Below are 22,341 nucleotides of genomic sequence, written 5' to 3'. Positions count from 1 at the left end.
GTAAACGGTATATGTATACGCTTGATCTTAGGCATATGGTGGAACACATACTAAGACTACCGGATTTAATATTATTTTTAACAAACAACATGTCTTCTTTAGACGTGGATTAACACGTGACACACTCTTGAGCGAGCGCACGTTAACTCTCATCTTATTGATAATAATGACCAACGGTTTGCTTAAAATGATATTAAATTGGACGGTTCTTGCAACCTGAGTAGGCTCGAGCAGAGCTTTGCTGCGAACCGGCGAACAGCAAGAGTCTGATGACTGTCCGATGGCATAGCACAATTCCACGACGACGGTGTTAGCTGATCAAATATGATTTGTGTCGGGATTATAGGATTTCAGTAGACACGGAGCAACGCATAGGAAATGAACTAGTAAGGTCGTAAGTAACCAACGAAACATAAGTACCCAACGAAATGAAAACGATAATTTAACAAAAGTCATGAAATGCAATTCTTACATGCATCTGATATATTGCTTGCAAAATTGAAGCTGTGGAAGATCAACTCCCATGAAAACCAATCTAACCATCGGACGACTCCTCGTCACTGTGTTGTTCGAAAATTTCAAACTCCCCATCACTACCATCAGCATTAGGGGCATCAGCTGATCTGTTTTGGCCATCTTCCTGCAATGGAAAGCTGCGCAGCACTTCTTCGAGGTATCCATTGGAGAAGCCTTCACCGATGGCATCTGATAACAGGTCATAGGAAAACAACTAGGAACCTCATCAAAGGGTGATTTGGATGGAGGCAATTAGTTTCTAAGTAGAATGTTCTGTTACCCTATAAAAGTTGAATCTATGCCATGGAACATGAACCTAGACAATTTGACCTTAGCAGAAAATAAAGATGCAAGTAGTAATGTCATATTCTGACAGAATAGTATTTATCAGAGGTTAAGCACATGGTGAAATCAATTCATATAACCCTATTGCTGAAGATGTGGGAAACCATAACACTTGCTGTGTTTCTTTTGAAAACCAACATAATAATGTCAATGGTATCAAAGAAAAATAATAAATGTCAATGTGACATTTCAAAAAGACACCAAAGCTGGTCTAAACAAACAGAGAGAATGGGAACACGGAGAGAAAGAAAACTAAAACTTATTTAACTGTCATGGAAGATGACTTGTGGATCACTTCTGAGCTCATTACTTGCACACGAAAGATGTATGCTTGATAGGTAGATAGGTAAAGATCCAAAAGGTTACTACTATCAGACATGGAATGGGTGAAATAAAAGTTACCAACCATTTTTAATCTCCAAATATCTATCTCTACTATTACTAAAGCATATTAGTAAAGCAACCAATGGTTCCATAGTCCGTCAATCGGAGTCCTAATCAGAATCCGGAAGACCGTATATTGAATTAAGGTTCCGAAACCGTTTAGAATTAGCATTTGGCGAGTAAACTAGAAAAAGACATATGATGTATAATATGTTATTATAAAATACATATGATGTATAATACATATATATTTATATGCTAATTAATATATTTATATAGCTTCCCATAGCAATGCACGGGCATATTTGCTAGTTTTAAATAAATGTGTGAAATTAAATGTGGCAATTATGAACATAACTATGAATATAACAAACTCACCATTAAATAGTGAGAAGAGAAAACAAAACTTATTGATTAATGTTATAAAGGATACAGGAATCATCCAAGGTGAAACCACGAAAACCCTCTGCCTACAACAGATACAGTAAGTGAAGTTATTGTAGCATATAATGGACATTATTGCAGGTGGTGACATACCATAGGTGGAGAATCATAGCCATCAGACTCCTCTTCCTCTTCTTCATCATCTACATCCTCACTATCAGAGTTGTTAAGGCCAACTTGATCCTCAGTTCCAGTATGTGTGGCAGGAGCTTCTATAGGGAGAAAAAGGGCGATTTAACATCCAGGATAGATGTGCTAAGGTATCTCTCCTGAGAAAGAACAATTGCCTTCGTATGGAAAACAAGCTAACTGGTCTGAACTTGCACTATGCCCGTACAAAAACTACAAATTAGCTTGATAACGTTGTAAGCTGTCCAAGCAGCAATATATTCATACTGCTTGTGTAGCTTGGCAGGTCCACAGGTGTTGTTAATATGTTCATATTGCACATCGCTGATATAAATCGAAGGTTATGCATTAAACTAGTGATAAGAAGTAGATGAAATGAAACAGACCTTCATCAACATGCTTATCCTCTTTTGATCGCTCAGATCTCCAAAGGGCTTCCTGCTTCTTGGACCTTTCAATAAGTTCATGGGCATTCCTCAACAAGCTTTTTGCCTCTTCACTAGGTAATAAAGAAAGGAACCTTATGCTCACTTGCAACCTCAGAGTTTTCATCATTGGCTTAGAAAACCATCCTGTAAAACGCTACACAGGAATCAGTTATTCTGGAGCATCCATTGTAAGCAGGTTGATGATAGTAATCTACATCACCAAACTTTGTCATAATTTTTCATGAATATTCACATGATGGTCCAAGGATTGGAGTGCAGGAGAACTTAATGTGCTCTGGTGAAAGATAGTAAAAAAAACACTAATTGCTGCAGCACCAATTAACTATTGCTACAGTTTCTTTACAATGAGCTCCTGATATTAATACCAACATCAGATCCCAGAATGCACAAATATCATGTAATTAATTGACCGTAATGGATATGAAGTGAATGAGCAATAATGAAGAGTTCAGACACAATTTATAAGTAGTATAGAGACTAAAATAAAGCCTAAAAACAATTGTCTAGGTACTCACTGAACAAATTGATTGATAAGAAGGTTTTCGAATTTCTTCTTGAATAAAGTCATCCTTCAGTTCAAATAATTGCAGAAAGATGAAACTCTGAGATGGCATCACTTCAAGCTTGCACATCTCTGCCCACTTTTGAGATCTGTAAGTACCAAAACACATTAAGAAACAGAGATGTATAAGCAAGGGGGACAAATGCAAGCAGCAATGGAAAATGCCCTCATATTGAGTTGCAGACCAGGGAAAACAATAGCTCTCAGTTGCACTGAAAGAAATCTTTTTCTGAAAGGAAACAAATATAGAGCCATCAAGAACAAATAAAAAGATGCTGATAGACAAAGCAATTATCTTGTTATGGGCCTAATCCCCAAGGGCCATATTATTAGTTATAAATAGTTGTAACAGCAGCCTTTTAGGCTCCCTCTTGTGCAACTATATAGGAAAGGCCACCCCCCCCACCCCCCCGGGTGGTGTGGTGTTTGCCCAACTCTAACTCTCTTCATGGTATCAAGAGACCAGGCCCCTTCCTAGGCCTGCGCCTCCTCCTCTCGTCCGCTGCCCCCTCCCCTTCTCCCCTCACCAGCCGCTGGTCGGGACTCCTCCCCGTCGGCGCCACCACCGGTTCTCCAACGGCGCCCAGTTTCTCCGGCGATTCCTCCGGCCCCCTCTACGCCAACCCCTACGCGACCGTCTCCGTCAAGTCCCATGTACCGATGACGCTCAAGCTGCAGCGATCCAACTACAGCAAGTGGTTCTCCTTCTTCCGCTTGATGTGCGGCAAGTTCGGGCTGATGCAGCACATCGACGGTTCAGCTCCTCCACCCCCCACCGACCCCTCTTGGCCGGCCTGGAAGGCGGACTACTGTGTCCGTAGCTGGCTCTACAGCTCGGTCTCCGACGCTGTCCTCAACTTCACCATGGGCGACAACAACTAGACGGCTCGCAAGTTGTGGGTCGCCATCTCCAATCACTTCCAATCCGACAGGGCGCCGCGGGCGATCTACCTGAGTCATGCCTTCCACACCATGACTTAGGGCGATCTCTCGATCTCTGAGTACGGCCAGAAGATGAAGAAGGCCGCCGACGCCCTCTGAGACGTCGGACAGCCTGTTCCGGATAACACCCAAGTCCTCAATCTCCTTCGAGGATTGAATCCCCGCTCTGTCTCCTCCGTCGACTACATCGCCGGCATGAACCTCGACTTCGCCAGCACCCTCGATCAGCTCACGATCAAGGAACTCCTCCTCGCCAACGCCGACAAGGTTGCGGCGTCCACCACCCTCATCGCCTCCAACAACCCCTCCTGCGGCTCATCCACCTGCCACTCCAACTCCCGATCCGCACCCCTGCAGCAGTCCGGCAGCCAGCAGTAGCAGCGCTGCGAGAAGGGCTACGGCGGCCGGCGCAACGGCGGCAATGGGGGTGGCAGTGGCAACCAGCAGTCGCAGCAGAGCCATGGCCCCTCCCCTGCTGGCCCGTGGGTGTGCTTCAACCCTTGGGCCCCGCAGCAGGGTGGCTAGGGCTAGGCCGGCAACTAGCGAGGCGGCCAGGGTGGTGCTGGAGCCGCCAGCCGACAGGGATGGCGTCGCCAGGGCATCCTGGGTCTTGCGCCCCCAGGCCCATACCGCCTACAGCCTCCCCACATAGCAGGCCGAGACGACGTTCGCGCCTCTGCAGGTCTCCCACCCTTCTCCGTCATGGGATCAGGCTAGACTTGTGGCCGCCTTGCAGCAGATGGCGCTACAGGGCAATCAGTGGGTGATGGACACCGGCGCGTCGACGCGCATGCACTCGTCCGAGGGTATACTCCTTTCTCGCTCATCCGCTGCTCATTCTTCTTTTATAGTAGGCAATGGTGCACATATCCTTGTCACATCTCGCGGCTCCTCTATCTTGCCACCGATACGTCCAACTTCGTTTTGAACAACGTCCTTGTCATCCCATCAATTGTTTGTAATTTACATTCCGTTCGTCAGTTCACTCGCGATAATAGTTGTTCTATTGAATTTGACGCTTCTGGTTTCTCTGTCAAGGACCTCAGGACGTGACGCATGATTCTTCGCTGCAATAGTGTTGGTGACCTCTACACCATACCTTTTGTCGCCCATGCCCTAGTTGCAGCATCATCCTCTCTGTGGCATCGTCGCCTCGGCCATCCTAGTCCCGCCGCTAGTGCTAGCCTCAAGAAGAACAGTTTAATTTCCTGTAACAAAGTAGATCGCTCCCTTTGCCACTCCTGTCAGCTTGGATAGCATGCGCGTCTACCCTTTACTACTACTACTTCTCAAACTGTTTCCCCTTCGAGATAGTCCATTGCGATGTTTGGACCTCTCCTGTGGCTAGTATTTCTGGTTGCTCTTATTACTTGGTTCTGCAGGATGATTTCACGCAATTTTGTTAGACCTTTCCACTTAGGCACAAGTCAGAGGTGCATCAGCTCATCGTTGACTTTATTCGTTACATTCGCACCCAGTTCGGCCTTCCTGTTAAATGCTTTCAGGCAGATAACGGGACTGAATTTGTCAATCGCGCCATGCACTCCTCGCTAGCTGTTGATGGCATTGTCTTTCGCTTATCCTATCCATACACTTCTCCATAGAATGGCATGGCCGAACGCGTGCTTCGTACCCTTAACAACTCCGTGTGCACCCTTCTCATCCATGCAGCCATGCCACCCTCATACTGGGCTGAGGCCCTCGCAGCAACCACGTATCTTCTCAACCGTCGCCCCTCCTCTTCAATCGGCCACGAGATCCCCTACACTCGCCTCCATAAGACGCCCCCCGCTTATGAGCACTTGCGCGTCTTCAGGTGCTTATGCTACCCGAACCTACAAGCCACCGCTCAGCATAAGCTCGCCCCTCGCTTAGCTGCCTGTGTGTTCTTAGGATATCCCACGTCCCATAAGGGGTATTGCTGTTTGGATCTCTCTACGCGTAAGATTATCATATCTCGTCACGTTGTTTTCGATGAATCCACTTTTCCTTTCGCTAGAGAGCCTCCTGTTCCTACCACCTCCTTTGATTTTCTGCTTGATGGCGACATGGATATTTTGCCTTGTTTTACTAATCCTGCAGCTCGTGGCACTCCTACACCAGAGGATGCTCCGTCCTCCTTGGACGTTGAGCGCTCGAGGCCACTTTCTGGCGGGCGTAGTCCTGTGCCCCCACCAGAACCCCTCAATGATTCTGCTCCTGGTGGGAGCGGTTCCGTACCCCCACCAGGGCCTTCGGCTCTTCCTAGTCCGAGCAGGCGTGGCTCTGTGCCCCCACCAGGACCCGTCGACAATCCTGCTGTGCCTGCGCCCATGGCTGCCGCACCACAAGCAGCAACGCCTACTCCGGTTGCTGCCGCCCCACCTGGCCGCTATGGTCAGGTTTACAGCCGCTGTCTTCACGCTCCTATGCCCGTGCGGCAGTACAGCGAGTTTGCTCGCATGCTTCAGCCACCTGCTCCCCCTCCACAGCCCATGCGCGGCTCATCTCCACCTCCTGTCCTTTGATGCATCACCCGTCTTCAATCCGCTACCATTCTGCCTGTCAACTACCGGAATTTGTCTGCTGATCATCTTGTTGCTTCTCCTATTCCGGCCAATTATCGCAGCGCCCTTGCTAACCCTAATTGGCGAGCGGCCATGGCAGATGAGTTCCAGGCTTTGGTTGACAATGGTACTTGGCGACTTGTTCCTCGGCCTCCTGGTGCTAATGTGGTGACAGGAAAGTGGATCTATAAGCACAAGTTTCATTCAGATGACTCTCTTGCGCATCATAAGGCTCGATGAGTTGTTCGTGGTTTCTCTCAGCAGCATGGCATTGATTATGATGAGACTTTCAGTCCGGTTGTCAAGCTGGCAACTATCAGGACTGTTCTCAGCATTGTTGTTTCTCACCAGTGGCCGATCCGTTAGCTTGATGTGAAGAACGCCTTCCTCCATGGGAATCTTGATGAGACAGTGTACTGCCAGCAGCCTCCTGGGTTCATTGATCCATCTCATCCAGATTATGTCTATCTCCTGTAGAAGTCACTTTACGGGTTGAAGTAGGCTCCTCGTGCATGGTAACAGCGGTTTGCCACTTACATAAGACAGTTGGGCTTTGTTCCTTCGGTTTCTGACACCTCCTTGTTTGTGTACAAGGACAGCTCTAGCACCGCTTATCTACTTCTGTATGTCGATGACATTGTTCTCACTGCCTCATTGATAGAGCTGCTTCACTCATTGGGCGTCTTCATACAGAATTCGCTGACTGATCTGGGTGATCTTCATCACTTCCTTGGGATCTCTGTCACACGCACCTTTGACGTATTGTTTCTGTCTCAAGCGGCAGTATGCTTTGGACCTGCTTCAGCGCGCCGGTATGAGCGAGTGCCACTCCACCTCGACGCCCGTTGATAGCAAGTCTAAGTTGTCAACTACAGATGGTCCTCCGGTTGCGGATCCTTCAGACTACAGGAGTATTGCGGGTGCCTTGCAGTATCTCACCCTGACTCGTCCTAACCTGGCATATGTTGTTCAGCAAGTTTGCTTGTTCATGCGCGATCCTCAAGAGCCACGCTCATCAAGCGTATTCTTCGCTATGTGAAGGGTACACTATCATCAGGTCTTCACATTGGTGCCGGTCGTGTGGACACCCTCACAGCATATTCTAATGCAGACTAGGCCGGTTGCCTAGACTCTAGGCGTTCTACCTCTAACTACTGCGTATATCTCGGTGACAATCTGGTGTCATGGTCCTCTAAACGCCAGACGACCGTCTCTCGCTCCAGTGCTAAGGCCGAGTACAGGGCAGTTGCACATGCTGTGGCCGAGTGTTGTTGGCTGCGCTAGTTGCTTCAGGAGCTCCATATTCCCCACACCATGGCAACCGTTGTCTACTGTGACAATGTTAGCGCGGTTTACATGACGGCCAATCCTATCCATCACCGTCGCACGAAACATATTGAGATCGATATCCACTTCGTTCATGAGAAGGTGACTTTGGGGCAGGTTCGGGTGTTGCATGTACCGTCCTCCCATCAGTATGCTGACATTATGACCAAGGATCTCCCTATATAGTTGTTTACTAACTTTAGGACTAGTCTTGTTGTCCGCCAAGCTCCCCCGTGACTGCGGGGCGGGTATTAGATATAAATAGTTGTAACTGCAGCCTTTTAGGCTCCCTCTTGTAACTCTTGTAACAGCAGCCTTTTAGGCTTCCTCTTGCACAACTATATATATGAAAGCCCCCCCCCCCCCCCAGGTGGTTTGGTGTTTGCCCAACTCCAACTCTCTTCACATATGAGCCAGCCGACCTAAAGGCAGCAGGCACCAGGGTTAGGGCTGCTGCCTCCCTGACCAGGCCGCCAGGGGAGGAGGACCTCTCGCTCGCCCCCTCCCTGCTCTACCGCGGCCACTGTTTGTTCCATTTGGAAATCTACTTAGGTTAGTCGTCAAAGTTCTTCAATAGAAATTACTTCAACTACTAACTAAAAGGAAAAATATGGCTCACCCAGAATCCTTTGTCCTTAGAAGATTTCTTAGCTCAGGAGGCACACGAAAGTCAATTCTCTGATATCTAGCAAACAAAAAACATCTCAGCTGATACAGTATTGCCAAACATAACTTCCCTGTTCAAATGGTAAAACAAAATGCGCAGAAAAGATTACCATAATAATCTTTGAACTTTGGGTTAATTCATTTAGACCCTCCAAATTTCAAATGTAATGTATTAAACCTCTAATAGTCCGATGCAAAGACATATTGGTATACCTAACAAAATTTTGGGAGACAAAAAAACAGAATATAGCAGAAGAGACTAGAGAGCTACTTGATTCAAAAGAAAAAGATATCACCCATGTAAGCATGCCAATTTGCTACTTTCCCAAGAAGAGAAGTTTTTTTAGATGGAAGTCAAATAATTTTTTATGAAAACTTGAATATCATAATTCAATTTAAAAAAGTGCAGATGCCACCTAATATTAAATACATGTTTTTTTTGCATAAAGTGAACTAGGTGCAAAAGGAGAATAAGTTCAGATAAATTCAAATTATATTTAGTCACTTTGTGTTCACAGTTTCTAAGCATTAGCAGTAAACTTTACTGAAAAGAACGTGTTACAGTGGTAATACCATCTGTTGCTAACAGCATGCTCAAGTCCTGTATGACAACCAAGGAAAAGTCATTTTTAAAAGGAAAAATGGGTATGTCAGTTTCTACAAGAAAAAACGAATAATTAATGGCGAAGGAGACAGCTATAAATCATAGACTGTTATGGCCTGGGCCCTTTGGGCCAGATCGGTACTGCATAGATTGTGTGGCAAGAATGCCTCATGTGTCTCCCCAACAACTCAAGTGCCTCCGTTGAGGCTGATTTCTCTGGTCAATGGTGGTGGTACTAGAGTTTCAGAGGGTGCAGGGTAAGCTCCATGGTGAAAGAAATCATGAGAAATTTGTCTTTTGAAGTGCAACAAATGGTGGTTTTGGATTGCAAACCAACATGAGTTTTGACTTAGATTTTGCAATAAGAAATATGTATGATTTTGAATGTAACTATTCAACATTATGGGGGTATTTGCAAGTGGGGCTAAAATCTGGGATTGTATATGCAGTATTTCCTTTTTTATAAAACCAGTAATGTAAACAACTTGACAATTCAGTGAACAGCGTTCAAAAAATTATTTATGTTTTTGCCAATCAAGAGTATACATGATGAGAGAAAAGATAACTAGAGAAAATGAAAATTTAGCATTTCTCTCCAATTTTGCCATTTCCATATGCAGGAAATTTTCAAAGGTATAACTGAAAGTTTTAAGGAACACAGCAGTGTCTACCCAATAAAACCTTTCTTTCACATGAACAGAACAGATGGCATGCTGAAAACTAAGAATTCAATGACAATACTACTGTCAGTACTTATGAAGTCCAAAGTTTTATGTTCTTGTATTATATTTTCATTGTTCCTTCTAGTTAAGTAATCATTATGCTTGATGCTTCTTTTTCTCTCTCTTGGCTTCACAGCACTGTTCTAATGACAGAAGGTTTAAAGCATATACCACTTCATCCAATACGGAAAACAAGTATGAACCTCAAAGACATGTTAATGTAAGCATCAGTGTTCTTAGTTTTTTTATGCTTTTTGGTTAGTACAAATGTTGCCCAACCGAGCGTGGAACACTCAAACCACATTTTCAGCTGGAAAGAAAAACAATGGAAACAGCTGGTGTCTACAATAATGCAATTGAATCAAAAGCACAAACCAGTAACAGTTTGTAAAATAATAAACAACACAAATACTATTAACAAAGGAGCTGTTGCTTACATTCGTGAGTCAGGATCTTTACGAGGGTCATATCCTCTTCTGATCCAGAATTTACCAAAAGGTCCTGTAGAGAAGTAGTATCCAGCTCTAAACAGAAGCCTGAGCAGACAAAAATGGCATCCAAACCAAAAGAATACAGAATGAGTAAAGAAAATAGTAATTGAACGGCGTAACAAAGGAACTAAATGATGAGGCAGCTCTACAAGAGTGGAAGAACAATGAAACCTTTTGAATTGGTTTTGTGAGACATGCACACCATCGTCTTGCAGACGTTCATAAAGTGATTGCCTTGGCCACACTGGACGCTCTTCAAACAATTTGCAGACAGCCATTTGCCAGTCCCAATCTACTGAATTCTTTCGTACATGGTCTTCCCAATTAATCTTCCCCGGAACAAGTATATGTGAATTAAGGTAACAAAGAAGGAATGCAATAATATTGCAATTACATCATGACAAAGGTACGAGAGGTAGGCATGCAATCAAACCTTGAGAGGGAAAAAGATTTTGCTTTCTAAGAAGAATATCTAATCTGTCCACATTAAAAAAGTGAATTTTGGAAGAAGGTCATGTCAGAACAGCAAGGCATTTGGTCATAACGAAACAGTGAGTCATTAACACAGCATTGTTCTCATTAATGCAGAGATGTGGTTCTGATGCTTGCCATTCCACCACGTCAAGAACCAATACGAATATGCACATAACACCAATCACACCTTCTTCCCGGGATTCCGCCCGGTTCCTCTGCCCACCACTCTCTTCTCCCCCTGAATTGAGCTTGTACTCTCTTTTACATTATTTTTTCTTCTTCTTTTGAATGACCCTTCCCACCCAAGAGGCTTTTTTTTTTGCCCATTTCTGATTTATTTCCTCTTAACTTTTGAGTTTGCACAAAGGAGTATGTGCCTACTTAATGAAGATCACAGTATCATATGCATGTCTGCCCAAAGGATATCTTGAATGTTGAAAGGAAGAGCAAGAGTTGGTCCAACCTTCATCTGTAACCAAAGAAAAAAGAAATAATTACTTCATTCAGTCAGCCATTTCCCACTAGGTAGAATGCTTGCATCTCTGACAAGTATCCATGGCACTGTGTAAGTAACCATCGATATAAAGGAAGTAAATCAAGATTATGTACCTCCCATCGTTCTTGTACGACTCCCCTGTGCATGCTTTTAGATACTGCATTTGATGATGGTAGAAGCCTAGAACAATTGCATTAGTAAATATTAGGCAAATTTATATTCAATTTAAGTGAAATGAAATTTTACACATTCTAATACCACATGGTAATAAAAAGCTTTTAGAATCTGAATGTTTATCCTGTTATGAAAAATAAATGGTCACAGATCAACTGATCAATTAGAAATGATCTAGACAAGATACACATCACTAGTTCCAGAATATCTGCATGCTATTAACTTCTGTGAGAGTAAGAGTGTCTCATCCATTCCAAAACCCTAATTGGGTATATAGGTAATGTACATAGCATGGGCCTCCATGGGCCACAATACTCCAACACCCCCCCGCAGTCTGAACAACCGGCGCAGCGGTGTTCAAGACTGGACAAGAAGAGAGTACAAGGGCAAATACCCCCCCCCCCCCCCCCCCGCAGCCACAACTAGCCACCGGCTACGTTGAGGCTGGATCGAAACTCCGAGAAGGTCGAGGAGGGCAGCCCCTTGGTGAAGATGTCAGCAAACTGGGAGGTAGTCGGGACGTGGAGGACCCGTACATCGCCGATTGCGACTCTGTCGCGCACGAAGGGTAGGTCGATCTCCACGTGCTTTGTCCGCTGATGCTGGACGGGGTTGGTGGAGAGATACACGGCGCTGACGTTGTCGCAGTAGACGAGCGTGCTCTTGGCGAGCGGGCTGTGGAGCTCCGCCAAGAGCTGCCGTAGCCAGGACGCCTCCGCTACGCCGTTAGCAACAGCCCGGTGCTCCGCCTCGGCACTGGAGCGAGAGACAACCGGCTGCCGCTTGGACGACCAGGAGACCAGGTTACCGCCCAGGAAGACGGCGTAGCCGGAAGTGGAGCGACGAGTGTCCGGGCAGCCAGCCCAGTCAGCGTCGGTGTAGACCACCAGCTCAGCAGAAGACGAGCGGTGAAGTACCAAGCCGAGGTCCACAGTGCCACGGACGTAGCGGAGGAGACGCTTCAGCGCAGCAAGGTGTGACTCCCGAGGATCATGCATGTGGAGACAGACCTGCTGGACAGCGTAGGTGAGGTCCGGCCTGGTGAAGGTGAGGTACTGCAAAGCACCAGCCAGACTCCGGTAGGCAGTAGGATCAGCCACCGGATCACCCAGATCAGCGGAGAGCTTCGCCTGAGTGTCGACAGGGGTGGAGCAGGGCTTGCAATCAGTCCTCCCAGCCCGCTCTAGGATATCGAGTGCGTACTGCCGCTGGTGCATGAGAAGACCAGACGGGCGAGGCTCAACAGTGACGCCCAAGAAGTGGTGGAGCTGACCGAGATCCTTCATAGCAAACTCCTGCTGCAGAGAGGAGATGACACTCTGAAGCAACTGCTGACTGGAGGCGGTGAGCACAATGTCATCAACGTAGAGCAGCAGATAGGAGGTCTCATTCCCTCGGCGGTAGACGAAGAGAGACGTGTCAGACTTGGCCTCGGTGAACCCCAATGTCAGCAAGAACGTGGCGAACCGAGAGTACAAAGCCCGAGGAGCCTGTTTCAGCCCATAGAGAGACTTGTTGAGCCGGCAGACCAGATCCGGACGACTCGAATCCACAAATCCCGCTGGCTGAGAGCAATAGACGGTCTCTAACAGAGTGCCGTGAAGAAACGCATTCTTCACGTCCAGTTGGTGCACAGGCCAAGAGCGCGAGAGCGCAAGCGACAGGACAGTGTGCACCGTAGCAGGCTTCACGACTGGGCTGAAGGTCTCATCATATCCACACCAAGCCGCTGGGTGAACCCCCGGAGAACCCAGCGAGCCTTGTAGCGCTCCAGTGTGCCATCAGCCCGACGCTTATGCGTCCAGATCCACTTGCCAGTCACCACATTGCAACCAGACGGACACGGCACGAGGTCCCACGTCTGGTTGGCAAGAAGAGCCGCGTACTCCTCTTCCATCGCGCGACGCCAGTGAGGATCCGCCAAGGCGTCGCGGATAGAGGAGGGTATCGGAGACACCAGCGGCTCTCCCTCGGCGGCGGAGAAAGTTGCGGCCTGAGACGCCATCCGCCGAGTCACCATGGGATGGAGATGCCGAGGATCCCGATGGATGACTGGCGGGTGGTATACCTCCGGCTCAGCCCGAGAGGGAGCCGGAGGAGGCGGCGGCGGCGGCGACGGCGTCGCAGAGGCCTCCGGAGCAGGAGGCGGCGCCAGTGGTGGCGCCGAACGATGCCGGTACACCTGCACCGGCTCAGCGTACCGCTGTGGTGTCGGGGCCGGCGCCAAGCGACGCCGGTACACCTGCACCGGCTGGGCGTACCGCGCAAGTGCACGAGAAGGCACCGGGGCTGCGCGCGGCGCGACCGGAGGTCCGGGGACCGCGCGTGGCGCGACTGCGGGCACCGGGGCCGCGCTCGACGCAGCAGGGGTCACCGGAGACGGTGCCGGCGTGCCAGGGGAACCTGCAGGGAAAGGACAGACAGGTAACGGTGGCTGAACCACCGGGTCAGTCGGAAACAGAGTCTCCAGCTCGGGGTCAGGAGAAGGTGTAGAGGAGGTAGAGTAGGGGAAATCCGACTCGTCAAAGACGACGTGTCGGGAGATCAGAACGCGGCGAGAGGTGAGGTCAAGGCATCGGTACCCCTTGTGGTCAGGGGAGTACCCAAGGAACACACAACGAGTCGAGCGGGGCGCCAGCTTGTGAGAAGCGGTGGCGGAGGTGTTAGGGTAACACGCACACCCGAAGACCCGAAGGTGGTCGTAGCGAGGAGGGGTACCGAAGAGAGCGTGGTGTGGAGTGGGAGCAGGAGAAGCAGTGGACGGGAGACGGTTAAGCAGGTAGGTGGCGGTGTGGAGGCTCTCAGCCCAGAAGCGCGGGGCAGAGAGGCCTGGATCAGAAGGGTGCGCACGACGTCGTTCGTCGTGCGAATCATCCGCTCAGCCTTGCCGTTCTGAGGAGAGGTATACGGACAAGACATACGCAGCTGAACACCCCGAGACAGGAAGAAGGACCGGGAGGTAGAGTTATCGAACTCCCGCCCGTTGTCACACTGGACGGCCTTAACAGTGAGGCCGAACTGAGTGGACACCCAGGCAAAGAAGTGGAGGAGGGTGGGGAAGGTCTCAGACTTGGTGCGCAAAGGAAAAGTCCAAGAGTAATGAGAAAAATCATCAACAATGACCAAATAATATTTATAACCAGACATGCTGAGTACAGGAGATGTCCACAGGTCACAGTGAATTAGATCAAAAGCATGCGCAGCATGCGAAGAGGAAGAAGAAAACGGAAGTCTAACATGACGACCTAACTGGCACGCATGACAGAGGTGCTCAGCAGGAGCCTTAGTACAAGGAGCATCGGTACTACGGCTGAGCTGAGCCAAAACGTCGCGGCCGGGGTGACCAAGCCGGCGGTGCCAGGTTGTGGAAGAAGGTGTCACGGCAAAAGCAGCAGACAGAGAAGCTAAAGGCGAGGCAGCGGAAGCAGGAAGCCGAAGGGTGTAAAGGGGCCCCGGACTGTCACATCGGAGAAGTGGACGCCGGGAAGCCGAATCCTTCACAGTAAGACCAGAGGAGTCAAATTCGATAGAACAGGAGTTGTCAGCAGTAAACTGGCGAATGGAAAGAAGGTTGTGAACCATTCGAGGGGCAACAAGAATATTAGGAAGATGAGGAGCAGAACCCACGGCGGTGACAGGAAGGCAAGACCCATCACCAACCATGATAGAAGGACAAGAGGGGTGTGGGGGCCGGACAGAAGAGAGGATACCGGCATCAGGAGTGGTGTGGAACGAGGCACCCGAGTCGGCAATCCACTCGGTGCTGGCCGGCGGTGTCAGTCCCATGGTGCTAAAGGACTGCGCCAGAGCGGCCTGGTCCCACCCCCCAGGCCAGGTCGGCTGCTGGCTAGGCTGAGCGGGCGGGGTCCAGGACGGTGCGAAGAATGGAGCAGCACCAGTGAACATGGCCGCCGGCTGGAGCTGAGGACGAAGCCCCCCTGCCGGACCCTGGAACGGCCACATTGAGATGCGCCCTGACCAGGGGTTGCTGAAGGATGGCCAGGGCGTACCTCCAGGGGCAGGAGCAGAAGCGGGAGCCGAGGTCGGCGCGCCCCGACGGCCCCCACCGGTACCGGTATCCCCAGGAGTAGGGCCACCAGTGCCACCACCACTACCCCATCGCCGGCAACGTCCACGCCCCCCCCCCCCCCCCCCTCCTCCGGTCTGCCCGGCGGGAGCAGCCCCAAGGAGGGAGGTGGCAGGAGCAGCGGAGGAGGCCGGTGGAGCAGCAATGAGTGCGGCGGGGCTGGGTGAGGAGGATCCAGGCGCGAGGCCCCTGGAGATCTCCTCAAGGGCGAGGTCGTCCCGGACCTGCAGGAAGGTGGGAAAGGGCCTCTGGCGGGTGATCCAGCACTTCAGGTGGTCGTAGGTGCTGCTCAGGCCCCGTAGGACATTGAGCACCAAGACCCGATCGGACACCGGATCCCCGAGGTCGTGAAGAGCATCAGCCATGCGCTTCATCCGCCGGCAGTACTCACCGACAGAGAGGTCCCCCTGGACGAAGGTGCGGAAAGTGGCGTCGAGCTGGAGGGCGCGGTACTCGGCGTTGCCGAGGAACTGCCCCTCGAGCGCCACCCAAGCCTGCCGCGCAGTGCCGCCGTGGGTCCTGACGAGGTCCTGAAGATCTAGGGAAATGGTCCCGAAGATCCAGGACAAGGCCACGCTGTCGAGACGTAGCCACGCCACGTCCCGCGCCTCGATCGGTGAGTCGACGAGGACGTGGTCGTCGAGGGCGTAGCGGCGGAGGGTGAGGAGGACCTGGTCCCGCCAGCAGCCGTAGGAGGAGGACGCGGGGTCGAGGAGGACGGAGACCAGGGCCCTGATGTTCTGGACGCCGGCAGCCTGGAGGTGGAGCTGGGCGACCATAGGGTCGGTCAGGTCGTATCGGGCTCCAGATCCAGCAGGCGGGGCCTGGAAGGAGGAGGAGGTGCCGGGCTCAGGGTCGACGGGCTGGCCGGAGGAGATGCAGAGGTAGCGCTCCGCCTCGGCGACCCGGAGAGCGAGGGCGTCGGCCGTGGCGCGCTCGTGTTCCCAGGCGAGGGCTGCCGCACGGACCCGCTCCTGGGCCGCCGAAGCCTCCGACTTGGCGGCGAGGAGGGCCGCGGCGAGAGCGGCGTCAGCCTGCTGTCCACGGAGAGCAGCGGCGGAGAGCGACCCATCCTCGGGCGCCATCCCGAGGCCAGAACGTGCGACGGCGGCGGCGGCGGGATCGGCCCAGCGGCAAGAAAACCGGGCGGCGGCAGCCCGGCGCCGGCGGCCCACGCACCCGCAGCGGCGCGAGCGGGAGCAGAGGAGGGGGAGGAAGAGGAGAGGGGAGGGAAGGAGGAGAGGGAAGGAGGAGGAGGGGCCGGCGGCTGGCAGCCGGCCATGGTGGCCGGCGGCGGCGGAAGCGGCGGCGGGCAGGAGGGGAGGAGGAGACCTGCCTGGCTCTGATACCATGTGAGAGTAAGAGTGTCTCATCCATTCCAAAATCCTAATTGGGTATATAGGTAATGTACATAGCATGGGCCTCCATGGGCCACAATACTCCAACAACTTCAATATATTTTTTTCCAATGGGCACTTTTCACTTATGAGCAGGACAACAAAGTACAAAATTATTTTATTTTAAAGACACAAGAGGTAAGGAAGCACAAGAAACAATTCTGAAATCAATGGACATGCATTATTATAGACTAGTGGTGCTACCGCATTGACTGTATGAGTCCTACGAAAGGTAAGTCACATTTATTAGTGTCAAGGACTATGGAGAGGCATTTGGCAAGGAAAAAGGGTCAAAATATTAAGTTTTGGGGAATTATTTCTCTAAAAAAGCTATATGCTAACCATAAACAAATCTATTTACAGGAACATGCATCTAGCTATTCCTCTCCCTCATTTTAGTCTGACCATTTTCATAGAGAAAGCTAGTTTATTATTCCAAAAAGGGGAAGCTGGAGCTAAAAGAGTCAATCGGATAACAATCACATAAAGCTGAAAAATACACTGCTAGATGCTGTACTCATTATTTGAATTTTTGAACGTTTTGAAACCATATATCATATGTTTCAATAATGAACAATTCAATCAGAAGCCATGCACATTAAGTCCAAATGTTTGTTTAGGTTGTTGTTGCTTTCAAATCAAAATTTTAACCCAAACTAATTTAATAATACATGCCATGATCAACATGCATGTGTCCTCGGCAGGAAGGCATAACTCTTAATGTTTTATGCCCAAGCTTAAGCTGTTCAGTGAAAAGGTGAGCAATACACTCCAACGCTCCCCTCTAATTTCTTGGCTCACAGACCGACAATGTAGACTATGGACTTAAAGGGGGCTGCAACTTTTTTTTTCTTTTCAAAGCAAGAAAATGGGATATTTGATCACAGACCAAGACCTTTGGCTGGTGTCAGCAGTGCAAGACATTCTCTATACAAAGACCATATGTGCATGCGCACAATAACAATTCCTATCTTGGAAATTTCACTAACAATTTTCCAGGATGAGGCTAATTTTTATCCCTTGGAAGGCAATGAAGCAAATTGCAAAATATCAACCGAGTTGAAGAAATCAAAGTTTAACTCATTTGCTATGTGCAACTGATGTAACTTACGCTATCTTTGTTGGTCTATCCTTCACTGAGAAGAGTGGGGGTACCAACATCATGACATCTCCATCATCTGTTTCCTGATGTCTTGTCTTATCTGACATCCAGCAAAAAGAAGATATTTACTAGACATGGCGACAATACAATAAGCTTGTAATCCGTAAGATAAAGAACGTCAGAAAAGAAGGCACCACTACCTAAATGTTCATTATCATTTTGTGAATTTGATCGTTTTCTTTTTCTTACTTGTGCAGCATGCACTGGAACAACATGCTGAAAATCTGCCATACCTACATTAACCTGTATATCAGCAAATTTACACATAGAATAAATCAATGTTAAATTTATCACTTGCATAATTTCAAACATCATCAAACTAATTGGAGAGGTACGGGTTCAGACAATATCAGAATAGTGAAAACCTAAGTCATGGTTTAGAAAAGCAAAAATTATTTAAAATTATTTTCTAATTTCCATTGGTTAACAAGTATAGCATGCAAATTTGGCATTCCTTTCAGCGCCTATTTGGGACACAAGTAGGAGTGCAAATTGGTGATCGTTAGGTGCACCTCCAACTCTCTTTAGTTCAAATATTTGTGCTAATTTTCTAAAATAGGACTTCATTTTGGAGAAGTAGTACAAATATTTAAACTAAAAGGGATTGGAGGTGCACCTAAGGGTCACCAATTTACACCCCTAGACACAAGTATGGGAAACAAACACAGGTGAGACATCAGGATGCAGATAAAAAAACATAAGAACAGAAGAAATAAATTTAAAGGACAGTGCTGTTTGGATCAAGATAAGAAAACATAGGATACTATGTAAAACTTCAAACTAGTGAAACAAAACACAGAAAGTCTTTGGTTGCTTAGGAAGCATAAAAGTGAAAGAGCCATTCATAAGAATCCCTTGCACCAATTTATCCAGAATTAATAGATTCACCATCACCAGTTCCCACATTTATCAACAGACTCGTTTCTGTCCTTCTTGTTAATACTAATGAATGACTTCAACTGAGCATGGGATTAGGAAGATGGTAAGTCAGTAAGCATGGTTCACACGGATGAGACTTGAGAATCTAGAGGAACCTTTTTCCTTGGATCTGACCCCTTTTCATTCATAACTCTTTTGCTCCAAATGGCTCTGGAAGACAAAAGACTAATTCCAATCTTATGAACCTCCTCCAAAAGCCATCCAATCCAGTGGGGGTAATTATACATCCTAACTTACATAGTTTGCAAAGTTATTCCATTTGTTACCAACTCACATTTGACATGATGACATGTATACTCCTTTCATGTTCTGCCTAACAGAGTTTGGTATAGTATGACAGTTAGCCACCTAATTCACTCCATATTCATCTTGATAAAAATATTAAGCATGTGTTTGGATGGTGGGTTGAAGTGGGTCGGGATGGGTTCGACCCACTTCGACCTGCGTTTGGTTGCAATTTCGTGTGTGTTGGGATGGACCAAGATGGGAATATTCCCCGTAGATGCGGGTTGGGATGATTCCACTAAAACGAAGGGACCAACTCGACCCACTTCAACCACCGTTTGCACCGTCGTCTTGTCTGTTCGCGGAGGCAGAGAAGGGGCACCCAGTGCGACGCGGAGGCGGGCACGGCGGCCGGCTTGCCGCGGCTCGTGGAGGCAGAGAAGGGGTGCCCGGTGCGGCGTAGAGGTGGGCACGGTGGCCGGCGCGGCCACGTGGGGGCACGGGGGCGAGCCGCGACGAGGCCTATGCAGCCCGAGGCGCGGACGGCGGGGCGAGCCGCGGTGGGGCCTTCACGCCCGAGGCATGGACGGCGGGGGCGAGTAGCTGCGAGGCCTCCACACGGCCAGGACAAGCGCAGGGCGGCCACGTGAGCACAGGACGACCTGGACGAGCGCAGGACAGTCGGGGCTAGCGCACAGGAGGGCCCGGTGTGCTCGAGCTCTTCTCACGCCATGAATTTTAGAAAGGAAAACTTTGAGTCCAATTGGGAGAACTTCGATTCCAGTCGTCCTTGATATGGATTTGTGAAGATGAGCGCTAAATTGGATTCACCTCGACGCAAGGAAGCTTTGACTCCGAGGGATTGAGCCAAGATTGCCCATAGGAGACTAATTTCTTCGGCAACCATGCAATTGAAGGTGCTGTCCGGGTGGCCGTGCAGCGCCAGGACGGGAGAGTGGTGGTGCTATGGCGGGTGAGCCGGCTTGCGCAAAGCCGGCCGCGATGTAAGCGCAGGCCGCGACCTGGGAGGGGCGACGCCGAGGCAGGGGGCGGCCAGCGGGTGCGGCGGTGCAGCGCATGTGTGGATGAGGGCCGGCGGGAGCGCAGCCGAGTGGTGGGAGCGGAGGCCGGCCAGCGGGAGTGGCGGGCCGGCGCAAGCAGGAGCTGGCCAGCAGGAACGGCGGGGTAGCGGGAGTAGCCGGAGTAGGAATGTGCACCCAAAGAGGAAGAAGGTGTAGCGGATGACATGTGGGCCCCACAGCTAATAGTAATAATGGTGTTAGATTGCCATCTATCCCACCTCACCTCATCCTTCATACCAAACAAAAAATTGGGATGAACCCATCCCGCTCAACCAAACATGAGGTGGGTTCAACCCAACCCAAAAAACAGGGATGGATCCAACCCATCCCACTTGGTCCCCAAAACAAACACATGCTAAGATAAGTGATATAGTGCACCGACCCATACCACGGCGTCTAACTGGACCGGGTTGTACAAGAAGAGCAAACAGGCGGCATTTCATCGAACATATCGCGCTCAGGGGGGCAGCACTTACCTTCGAAATGGTAGGCGGTCCGAACGCGCGCGACCACCTCGGCGCGCGGCGCTGCGTCGCCCTTGCGCCTGGAGAGGCGGAGCACTAGGCCCGTGGAGGCGCGGGACTCGCCGAAGGCCTGGTGGCAGTAGGGGTCCTCGGGGCGGAAGCGGAGCTCCAGTCGGGCGCCGGGGTCGGAGCTCCGGACCTGCGAGAGAGGAGGAGGAGCCGCACGGCCGAACATCAGTTTCACTTTGCTCCGACGCGCCGCAAAGTTGGAACTAGAGGGGGCGTTAGGGTTGTAGGCAAGTAGTACCTTGGCGATGGCAGGTAGGCCGCCGAGGGTGCGCGCCGCGCGCGCGGGGGATGAGGGGTAGCCCGGGTAGTGCACCGCGAAGGCCTCGGCCGCCGGGAGCGTGCCGGAGGCCGCGCCATCCGTGATGGTGGATGGGTACGGGGACGGCGACTCGGTCGCCGGCTCCGACGGCGCGGGGGCGGGGGAAGAGGGCGGTGTAGCCATCGGATTCGGTGAGGGGCGGAAGCAGTCTGGCAGAGACGAAGCAGTGTCGCAGGCTGTAACGCTGGAGTGGGCTGAGCAGCCCATCTCTGTCGAGTGTCAATCCGTCGGCCCACCGGCCGACTGGGGAGGGTTAAAACCTATACCGTCTTCCTTAAGATTTTTTTCCACATCGTACGGACAGAGGGCGGATTCATATTAGGCTCTGTTTGGATGTTTGTATTGGGAGGCTTGATATTAAATTGACTTCAATGCCAAATTAGGCTAAATATTGAAATGGGTTCAATATCAAAAACAAGATGTATATGATATTGCTAAATAGAATTTAACTGGACGCAAATCTCAATTCATGTTTGGATGTGCATATGCAAAACTGAGGGTCCGTTCGGTTTGGATTTTTCGTCCAGATTCACGTCCAGCAATCAGCTAAAGCAACAAAGGGCGCAGAGGGGCGACGCGATTCCACGGAATCGGCTGATTCCCGCAGTACATCGACGCAGCGGTAGGGAGGCCAGATTTTCGTAGATTTTAGCCGATAATTACCCGCATGCCATCGGTTACAACGTAACGCTTCGCTCCTTCTATTCTTTCCCCACCCCCCCCCCACCCCACGAACAGAGCCGTGCGCCCCGATTTCCCAATCCCTAGCCGCCGCAGCCCTAGCTCCCAGGCCTGCTAGCTCCCCAATTCGGCGATTCCGGCGGCCGGCATCCGGCAGCGAGGGCGCGACGAGACCAGCCGGTGAAAAGCAGGCCGCAGTCGTGCGGCCGGGCGGACGGATGGCAGCTCAACGGGCGGGCGGGTCGCGGGGCGAGGGCGGCGTCCAGGCCAGCGCCGTAGCCAGCACGATCCGGGCGTCCCACATCCGTCCGATAGTCGGAAGGGCGGCAGGCACCTCCAGCTCCGGCATCTGACGCCCTGCTGCTGGCACCTCCAAATCCAGCCTCTCACGCCTTCACGCGGTCACCTCCCCTGCTCCTGTCCAGTGCTGCGGCAGCAGCCATCCAGATCCGGCCTGCAAGGTTCATCTCTTCCGTGTCTAGTAGTTGTTTGCTTTTCTTATTAGTCATTGAACTCGTGATATTGATTTGTTGTCAAATATATCATCATATTTTACACTAGCATGAGTGAGAAGGCACTATGGGATGCAGCCTATGTGAAGCTTTTTCGTGACATATGCAAAGCAGAAGTTAGTACTGGACATAGG

At 50.2% G+C, this 22,341-nt stretch overlaps 1 protein-coding gene across 3 annotated transcripts; it reads right to left on the bottom strand.

Moving 5' to 3' along the window:
* Positions 1-295: 295 nt before the first annotated feature.
* On the bottom strand, positions 296-21,225 carry LOC112898771 (general transcription factor 3C polypeptide 5-like). 3 transcript variants are annotated; one of them, XM_025967060.1, is made up of 15 exons: positions 20,934-21,225; positions 20,639-20,825; positions 18,057-18,149; positions 17,866-17,956; positions 11,210-11,276; positions 11,027-11,069; positions 10,298-10,469; positions 10,073-10,171; positions 8,263-8,328; positions 2,783-2,918; positions 2,205-2,400; positions 1,783-1,901; positions 1,679-1,711; positions 473-705; positions 296-314 (listed from the first exon to the last, which is right to left on the bottom strand). In XM_025967060.1, the coding sequence occupies exons 1-15, from the start codon at positions 21,219-21,221 to the stop codon at positions 311-313; spliced, it is 1,827 nt and encodes a 608-aa protein (XP_025822845.1). In that variant the 5' UTR covers positions 21,222-21,225; the 3' UTR covers positions 296-310. The 3 variants fall into 3 exon arrangements, with proteins under 3 accessions (XP_025822845.1, XP_025822844.1, XP_025822846.1); XM_025967059.1 differs by lacking the exon at positions 296-314 and having other exon boundaries at positions 414-705; XM_025967061.1 differs by lacking the exon at positions 296-314 and having other exon boundaries at positions 416-705; positions 1,679-1,715.
* Between the last annotated feature and the right edge of the window lie 1,116 nt (positions 21,226-22,341).

The sequence above is a fragment of the Panicum hallii genome, chromosome 7, assembly GCF_002211085.1.
Source record: "Panicum hallii strain FIL2 chromosome 7, PHallii_v3.1, whole genome shotgun sequence".
In the NCBI taxonomy this organism is placed as follows: Eukaryota; Viridiplantae; Streptophyta; class Magnoliopsida; order Poales; family Poaceae; genus Panicum; species Panicum hallii.
The sequence above is the reverse complement of the archived record's forward strand: the minus strand, read 5'-3'. Positions and strand labels throughout refer to the sequence as shown.

Bases quoted from the DNA above. Each gene is read 5' to 3' on its own strand.
- LOC112898771 (XM_025967060.1), bottom strand. From the start codon at position 21,221: ATGGGCTGCTCAGCCCACTCCAGCGTTACAGCCTGCGACACTGCTTCG. The intron at 11,070-11,209 runs GTACATAATCTT...CTTTGGTTACAG, and splicing joins TCGTACAAGAACGATGGGAG to ATGAAGGTTGGACCAACTCT. The intron at 1,902-2,204 runs GTCTGTTTCATT...TTCTCCCTATAG, and splicing joins GGATAAGCATGTTGATGAAG to AAGCTCCTGCCACACATACT.